General features: G+C 40.0%; 1 protein-coding gene across 1 annotated transcript; it reads right to left on the bottom strand.

Annotated features, from left to right (window-relative positions):
• Positions 1-2859: 2859 nt before the first annotated feature.
• On the bottom strand, positions 2860-7995 carry LOC135127960 (uncharacterized). Its single transcript, XM_064054674.1, has one exon. It carries the CDS (start codon positions 7993-7995, stop codon positions 2860-2862), a length of 5136 nt encoding a protein of 1711 aa, XP_063910744.1.
• Positions 7996-9658: the final 1663 nt, after the last annotated feature.

The following is a 9658-nucleotide window of genomic DNA, read 5'->3' on the forward strand; positions in this document are numbered from 1 at the left end:
TGCGAATTTATAAAAATCGATATTTGTTCGAAAAATCGCGCCGCGAATTTGTAAGAAATATCAGCCGACTCGAGTCTTGGAATTCGCAGACTGGACAATAGGTCGGCTAAAATTTAAGGAACGTTTGTTCTGCAAAATTATAAAATGACGTCATCAGTTTTTTGGGTGGAATATGTTTTGATTAACAATATAGCATGCTCACAATAACTTTAAAACGTCTGCAAGATTTCAAAGTATTCAGTTTTGAAATTCTTGAAATAAATTATTCGTTAATTTTTTTGAGTCTCCCCGTAGGAGCAGATCTAAAGATTGTTTAATGCAGTGATAAATCACAATTATAGACTCATCATATTTTGCCCATTTAAGATAGGATTTATCAGCAACATTTTGACGTGATGTTATCATTTTTTTACGGTTTAGAGGATATGTCATTTGCCAAAATCAGTCTTATCTTAACACGTACTAGCCCCACCCACCCGCCCCTATTTTTTCAGAGGATATGTGATTTGCCAAAATAAGGCTTATATTATATATTATTTTTTCAGAGGGTACTACTTGCTATTATTTGCTAAGATAATTCATATTTTGGCAATTGACATATCCTTTGAGAAATTAGAGGGTGGGCGCGGGAGGCTAGTACTTGCAAACGTAAAACTTATTTTGACAAATGACATAAACTCTGAGAAAGTAGGAGGCAGGTGGGCGGAGCTAGCACTTGCTAAGATAAGATTGATTTTGCCCCTATTAAACTTGTAAAAACTTGTTAAATTGCAATTTCTATTCTAACGAGTTAAATTCCTAAATCTGATTAGATATTTATTTGTTAACAACCAGTTAGTAGTTTTTCTGAGACATTCTGTATCAGCAAGTTTTGCAGTTCCTGCTTAAATCAATAAAATTCCTTAATTTTTTGAGTCACCTTGTGTAAGGAAATCCAAAAAATATGAATGGAGTGATAAATTACAAGTGACTCATCATATTTTGGACATTTTAGGTTTTATTCGGGAAAATTTTGAGCTGCGTCATCAATTTTTTGGAGGGGATGAGCAAATATATTTTGACTAAAAATTTATCATGCTTATCATAACTTTAAAATATCTGCAAGATTTCGAATCATTCGGGTTTGCAGATTCAAAATTGCAAAATGTGGACGTTTCAGGTAAAAACTTAACAAGAAGTCATAAACTACATGTGTGGAATTATGTTATTTTATACAATTTAAAACACATTTACTATGTACAACTTTGAAGTGACGTCATCTCATTATTGGTGGGGATGATTAGACAAGGTTTGGGTAGCATTCACCATCTACATAATATTCATAATATATCTACACATAAAATTTGAACAATCGGTGCAGTAGTTTCGGAGATTATCTGTCTAATAAAAATCCAGACAGACAGTTAGACGGAAATGGGTGAGCCATTTCTAGCTAAGTCGAGAAAAAATAAAAGTAGAGATTACAATACTTCCTTGGCTTACTAAAAGTAGGGTCATCACATTTTTTTTTCAAATAAACTGCTTACAAAGCATTAGGAAAGTGCAAAATTCTTTCAAATTCTAAAAAAACACAAGGGGCTTCCAAAACCGCAAAGGTATCCAAGATTTTTTCAAATTCATTCGAAAAAAAAAACAAGGGGGCTCCAGGATTCTATCAAATTCCCTCTAGGAAAAAGGTCCAAGATTATTTCCAATTATGTCTAAAAAAACTTTAGAACCTTCAATATTCTTTCAAATTCTTTATAAACAACACTAGTAATGTCTAAAATATTGCTTCAAATTCTTTCGAAAAAAACACTAGGGATCTCCAAGATTGTTTCAAGTATTTAAATTGTGTAAAAAGCTTTAGGGGACTTCAAGATTCTATTAAATTCTAAAAAAGAAACTCTAGAGACCAAGATTCTTTCAAATAAATTGTTTAAAAACCACTAGAAAACGCCAGCATACATTCACGTTCTAAAAAACTCCAGGGGCATCCGAAATTCCTTATGAATCCTAAAAATTTCCATTTTCTATTGAGCGATTATGAAGCAGTGGTGGAAATTTTTGAAGAGAAATTTTTTAGGTAATTTTTGGAAATAATCGAATTCTTCATTGAAAATTGAGCTTTTCTAACAATTTGTCTAAAAATCCATAAAAAATTCTGACATACAGATCTTGACGTGCTAATTTTGGAAAATATAGCTTCTTTATGATTTCGGAGTAAGATTTTTGAGGTACATATACGGTGTGATTTTGGCGATTATGAAACAACGGTAGAAATTTTCGAAGAATAAATGAGGCCGAAAAGAACTTGTTGTTTACGACGCAAGTCATATAAGCAAAACAACAATATAAGGAAGATGGACAACGGACTCACCCTGATTGCAACGATCTTCCTCGACGATTTCTCTCGATTGAAGGCACCTGGGCCTTTTGTAGATACGAAGAAAAGGCGCTGGGGCCTCTTGCAGCAACGAAAATGAAACAACAAACAACAATAACAACGGGCCGCCACGAGATGTTCTCACTTCGACGGTTAACGAACAACGATGAAAATTCGTTACAAATGTTTTTAAATTTTCGTCTCCCAGAGGGCGGCTTTCTTGTGTGGGTGGGGATTATAGGCGGGTGGTAGTTAAGGGTAGGCAATAAGGGGGTGGACAGGAATTGCTGCTTGCCTATCTTTCGCAACCATAAACATATGTACGAAACATACCGCCCACCAAAATACGGATCCAGTATTTTATTTACAAGTTACGCTTGCAATGAGCTACAAATACTAAAATTAACTAAGCAGAAAGGAAGAAAAAGACAAAAAAAAGAAGAACAACTAAAACTAATATATATACAACAGGTTTTAAAGATTCGACATTGGTTTTATTGGTTGGGCAACGGACATAATTTGACAAGGGGCCGTTTCATCGTCCCGTGACTGGTTTTAACCGTGGCAACGCGAACGATATAGTCAGTTCCAGGGAATAACTCCACGATGCGACCCATCCTCCATTGTAAGGGAGGCGTATTATCGTCCTTGATGAGGACTACCGTACCTACTTCGACATTGTCTATATGCTTGGAGACTGCCCATTTGCCGCGCTGATACAAGCTATGAAGGTACTCGTTTTTCCACCTACGCCAAAATACTTGTTGCATATGTTGCACTAGTTGCCATCGAGACAACCTTGAAATTTTCAAATGAGATAGGTCGGGGTTTGGAGGCGATGTGAGTGGCTCCATGGTAAGAAAATGACCCGGGGTTAAGGGAGCCAAATCGTTTGGGTCAGAGCTCATATTACAGAGAGGACGCGAGTTGAGCATTGCCTCAATTTGGATTATCAATGTGTTGAACTCTTCTAGAGACATGATCTGGGTGCCAACTACTCTAGATAGATGGGTCTTAACCGACTTAATCCCACTCTCCCAAATGCCTCCAAAGTGAGGTGCCGCGGGGGGATTAAAAGTCCATTGAATCAACTGTGATTCGGCCGCTGTTCTCATCGTCTTTACAAACTCGCGATTTGCCCCGGAAAAATTGGTCCCACAATCACTAAATATGTGTGTACATCGACCACGGCGACTAACAAAACGACGGAGTGCCGCGATAAATGCATCCGTGGACAAACTAGATGCCACTTCCAAGTGTACCGCCTTGGTGGCGAAGCAGATGAATAAGCACAAATACGCCTTTATCACAGATGCCCCTCTAATCCTAGCAACCGAGACTGAAAAGGGTCCACCGTAATCTACACCAACGCAACTAAAGGGTTTTGACTCGGATACTCGCATGGCGGGTAGATCGCCCATTTTTGGCTGTGCAGATAAAGGGTGAGCTTTAAAACACCGAACGCAAGAGGACAGCACACGTCGAACTGTGCGCCGAGGGGACAGAATCCATACAATTTGACGAGATAAGTACATGGTTGTATTTATGCCACAATGAAAATTATCTTCATGAATTTGACGAATCAACAAATCTGTAAGGTGATGTTTGCTCGGAAGTAAGGCCGGAAATTTAGAAGCCGACGGCAAAGTTGAATGACGAAGCCGCCCACCTACGCGTAAAATTCCCTTCTCGTCCACAAAAGGTGACAAATTTAACAATCTTTTAGAACAGGGCTCTCTTCTTTGAAGCCTTGACAATTCTTGGGCAAAGACAGTTTTTTGAACCTCGCTTATGAGGTACAAAAGTGACTCAAAGAGTTCTGCCGCCGTCAGCGACAATGAAGAACCTTTCTCCTTTCGCACCGCTCTACGACAGTAAGCAACAATTCTTTGTATTTTCCTAAGCGAGGAAAACCGACGGACCAACGTTTCACCAATAGTAGGCTCTTTGGTTTGAGCAACAAATAGCTCGATCTTGCGAATTTCTAAGTCTGTGTCGACTGACCCAACAGGTGATTCTTGAGGCCAGTACTGTTCGCGAAGTTTCAAGAATGACGGGCCCGCCCACCATAAGGAGCTTGAGACAAAGTCCTCCGGCAAGAGCCCGCGTGATGTTACGTCAGCGGGGTTATCGGAAGTAGGTACGTGCCTCCACCAACTAGGTAGTACTCGATCGTGAATGTAAGAAACTCTATTGGCTACAAACACCTTCCAACGACTAGGTGAAGCACGGATCCACGACAACACGATAGACGAATCCGTCCAGGCAAATATGCGACTGAAATTCACTGTGCTTTCTAGTGCCTTTTTAACAAAATCAATCAATTTGGCCAGCAGTACTGCTCCACACAACTCCAGCCTGGGAATGGAGACACATTTCAAAGGCGCGACTTTGGATTTCGCAATCAACAACCGAATTGTTGGTATGCCCTGTGTAATTGTTCTCAGGTAAATTACACAACCGTATCCTCTTTCCGATGCGTCACAAAACCCATGTAACTGACAGTCCGATGTGACAACGAGTGGTACGTGGCGTGGTATCTTTACAGATGATAGAGTGGGAAGTTGCTCTTTTAGATTATTCCACAATTGACTAATCGATATCGGAACCTCTTGATCCCAATCAACACCGGCCTTCCAGAGCAATTGTATAATATATTTTGCCAAAAACGAGACAGGACATAAGAATCCGAGAGGATCATAGATCCGAGCAATTTCCGACAGAATGTTCCTTTTTGTGCAAGGTAAATCATTCGGTTTTACGGAGAATGAAAAGTTATCACATGCAGCATCCCATTGTAACCCTAGTACCTTTAAGGCGACTCGCAAGTCCTTATCAAAATTGGAAGGTTGTAGCTGCTTGTGGCCCTCGGGAATATCCTCCAACAATTCCACACAATTGCTAGCCCACTTTCTCAGCTCGAAACACGCCGAAGACAATAACTGAATTAACTGTGACTTTAATTCCGTTGCCTCTTCTAGTGACTCAGAACAACAGACAAGATCGTCGACGTAAAGATTTTCTCTCAATGCCTTGGAAGCCAAAGGGAACTGTAAGTGGCCCAGGTCTGCCAAGTGCAGCAGGGTCCGGATAGCCAAAAAAGGGGCAGAAGCAACTCCATACGTAACGGTGTTTAACTGGTACGATTGGATTGGGTCCGACGCGTCGAATCGAAAACGGATTAATTGAAAACGTCGATGTTCGGGAGCAATCAAGATTTGTCTGTACATCTGACGAATGTCGCAGGTAAAGGCAACTGGTTTCATTCGAAAAACTAACAATAATTGGGCAATGTCTGCCTGCAGTTTGGGGCCAATGAGAATTGTGTCGTTTAAGGAAATATTATTAGACGCCTTGCAACTGGCGTCGAACACTACGCGAATCTTATTCAGATTCCCTTCGGGTTTGATTATCCCATGATGAGGGATATAAAACGAATCACCCTCAGGGAATTCGTCCGTGAGTAAAGACATGTGATTGGACGTCAAATAATCACGCATGAAGTCCAAATACAGTGCTCGAATGTCGGGTTGTTTACTTAAACGACGTTCAAGAGCAAGAAGTCGTCTATCTGCTATAGCTTTAGAGTCTACAAAACTAGGTACTACGTCGGTTTTAAATGGGAGCGCGACGCCAAATCTACCACCCGGGTCTCGAAAAATACTCTGTCTAAAGATTGCCTCAGCTTGTGAGTCAGATGGTGCAACAATTGTCCTGAATGGGACTTCTTCGACGGACCAAAAATTTTGTACTTCGTCGTTCAATGAGGGCTGGAGCGATATATGTAATGCCTGCATAGATGGTAACGACATGGATTGAATCGGACCCAGCAAAGCCCACCCAAATATAGTTTTAACCATGGCGGGTGTTGCGGTGTGGTCAACCATGTGGTTGCAGACAATCGCCGAATATACGTCTGCCCCCAACAACACATCAATGGAACCCGGTTTGTACCAGCTGGGATCCGCGAGATCCAGCTCCCGAGAGAACTGAGATTGTGATGGGTCTATTGGTGACGCCGGGAGCTTGCCGCAAATACGTGGAAGTACATGGAATTCTAAATCTAGAGTCGGCCGCCGAGATTTACGCGGCCGTATCTGCGTAGATGTAATGTACGATGCATTGGTTATAATTTGGCCTACTCCAGAAATCGATACTGTCGATCTGGTTTTGAGTAGACCCAATTTATTGAGACTGGCACTCTCAATAAAGGACGCCTGGCTACCGGGATCCAACAAAGCGCGCATAGTTTGGAAATTTCCCCATCTATCGCGAATTTCCAACACTATGGTCGCCAACAAGATATTTTTTTTGTAACTCAAGGGACTGACAAGTGAATGAACAATGCAAGAAGTGAGAGACTCTGACGGAGTTCTGTTTGTATCTGCCTCCGTGGTATCAGGTTCCGATGGCGCATGCGAGGTTTTACGAGATTTAAAATGCAATAACGTATGGTGTCGTCCACCACAATCACGGCAGCACCCCTTTGATGGGCATTTACTCACCGCGTGTTCTTCTTTAAGGCAATTAAAACAAGTCCTAGTAGGTTTTATCAATGAATATCGATCAAAGGGCGACGCTTGTACAAATGTTGGACACTTTACGACGTTGTGAATTTCGGTGCAAAGCGGACATTTTTTTACTGAGTTCGACGTAACAACAAATGACGCCTTGTTGTGACTTTTAGGGCCACTTAAATTAAACGATTTCAGGCGAGCAACTCCTGTGGGATCCGGACAACAATCTAGTACTTTACAATGCGATTCAATAAAGTTTTCTAGATCCTCGCGAGTTGGAAAATCAATCTTTTGAATCCGACATTCGGCCTCAAAAGCCTTCCTAGTATTCACATCTACCTTATCTAACAGAATGCTAAACCACAAAAAATCTTCTAAATTGTCAGCAATTTTTAAAGCTTCCAAAGCCCCGCGATGCTCTTTGAAACTGTCGAGTACTGAGCGAAGTGCTTTTGCAGACTCCCTTGTTAGCTTTGGGATGGACATAATCCCGTGAAAAAATTGAGCTGCCAATTTGCGTTTGTCGTCATACCGATCGGTTAGAATTTTATATGCTATCGGATAATTATCCTCTGATAATGTTAACGACTTTATCAGATTTAATGCTTCACCGGACAGGCAACTAAGCAAATACTGAAATTTGTCAACGGGGGGTAAGGATTCGTTATTGTGAATTGCCGTATTAAACGTTTGAATGAACGGGTACCATTTCACAAAATCGCCGTCGAAGTTTCGCAACGAGATTTTTGGTAAACGAATATTATTTTGTCTCGTTTGACTATGATCACTAGGAGTGGGAGTATTCAATGCCGAGGACGCGGGAAAAAGTTCGCCATATGCGACTCCGGTTTCACAATACAATCGATCAAATTCTTTCCTCACCGCATCTTCGCTTTCAAAATCCGGTTCGGTTAAGCTAGATAGGCAAGAAATAACCGCCGCGTGATATTTTCGAAAATCCTGTACAACTTCCTCAACGCGTTGGTACCGGAATGAAAATAAACCCTTGAGCGTAGTTTGCACTAACGCGGAAGAGGCTACGTCGTGGGTCTCTACCATTTGATTATACGCAAGGGCTCGCATTGCTCTAGCCTCCTTCAGTTTTACAGCCATTACAAATTTCACGGATCTTTTTCAGCACAAAACAAATTTTACGAACACGTGTTCCGTTTCCGTTAGTACCCTCGTTCAAGGTCAAGCAACCCTACCAATAAAACCAATTCTACTGCACAAAGAAATGAGCGCAAAAGTGTGCACGCGAAATATATGAACAGCTTTTGCAGCGCACCACGAAACAAAACACTGTAAACCATGAGCTAATTAAACAATCCGGCTCGAAGGACCATATGTTTACGACGCAAGTCATATAAGCAAAACAACAATATAAGGAAGATGGACAACGGACTCACCCTGATTGCAACGATCTTCCTCGACGATTTCTCTCGATTGAAGGCACCTGGGCCTTTTGTAGATACGAAGAAAAGGCGCTGGGGCCTCTTGCAGCAACGAAAATGAAACAACAAACAACAATAACAACGGGCCGCCACGAGATGTTCTCACTTCGACGGTTAACGAACAACGATGAAAATTCGTTACAAATGTTTTTAAATTTTCGTCTCCCAGAGGGCGGCTTTCTTGTGTGGGTGGGGATTATAGGCGGGTGGTAGTTAAGGGTAGGCAATAAGGGGGTGGACAGGAATTGCTGCTTGCCTATCTTTCGCAACCATAAACATATGTACGAAACACTTGTGGAAGTCGAAATCTACAAAAAATCTACGGAATTTTCGAAGGTGATGAAAAAAATGTTGAAATTTTCACCATTTTCTTGAAAAATTGAGTTTTTGAAAAAATCTTTAAAATTGCAAAATAAAAATGGGACACTTTCAAAAATATACCTCGTGTGTTCATGATCCAGGGACAAGTTTTTGAAATAATCGGTTTTAAAATCTTTTTTTTTTTTCAAAAATCTTAAAAATTGAGGCTTTTCATTGGGCGATTAGACAAATTGTAAAAGTTTCGAAGGAATGAGGTCTAAACCTACAACAGTGTCTTTAGGTAATTTTAGAAGGTGGTCGAACCAAGGCCAAATTCTTGATAAAGGTATAGAAAAATTGAATTTTTGAAATAATTGTCTTAAAATTCTCAAAAAATACTGGGATATAGATCTCGACGTATTGATTTTAGCAATATTCGGTTTGAAAGTGATTTTTTTTATTAATCCTAAAAATTTTCTATTTTTCATTGGGAAATTAGGAAGTAATGGTAGAAATTTTTGAAGAGACATTTTTAAGGTAATTTTTGAAAATTATAGAAATCAGACTTTCTGATATATAGATCTCGACGTGCTAATTTGGAAAATATAGCTTCTTTATGATTTCGGAGTAAGATTTTTGAGGTACATATAAGGTGTGATTTTGGCGATTATGAAACAGTGGTAGAAATTTTCGAAGAATAAATGAGGCCGAAAATAACTTGTGGAAGTCGAAATCTACAAAAAATCTACGTAATTTTCGAAGGTGATGAAAAAAATGTTGAAATTTTCACCATTTTCTTGAAAAATCGAGTTTTCGAAAAAATGTCTAAAATTGCAAAAAAAATTGGGACACTTAGAAAAATATACCTAGTGTGTATAGGCTGGGTGGGCGGGGTTAGTTTGTGATAAGATAAGACTGACGTTGATATCTTCGGCCAATTTTCAAGTAGGTATTTTCGAAAATTAGTTGAATACGTTTTCTTCTAGATTTCGATATCCATAAGTCATTTTCGGTTTCGTTTC

Source organism: Zophobas morio, unplaced genomic scaffold, assembly GCF_036711695.1.
Source record: "Zophobas morio isolate AGI-343-1 ecotype UQ-CSIRO unplaced genomic scaffold, CSIRO_AGI_Zmor_V1 ptg000012l, whole genome shotgun sequence".
Classification (NCBI taxonomy): domain Eukaryota; kingdom Metazoa; phylum Arthropoda; class Insecta; order Coleoptera; family Tenebrionidae; genus Zophobas; species Zophobas morio.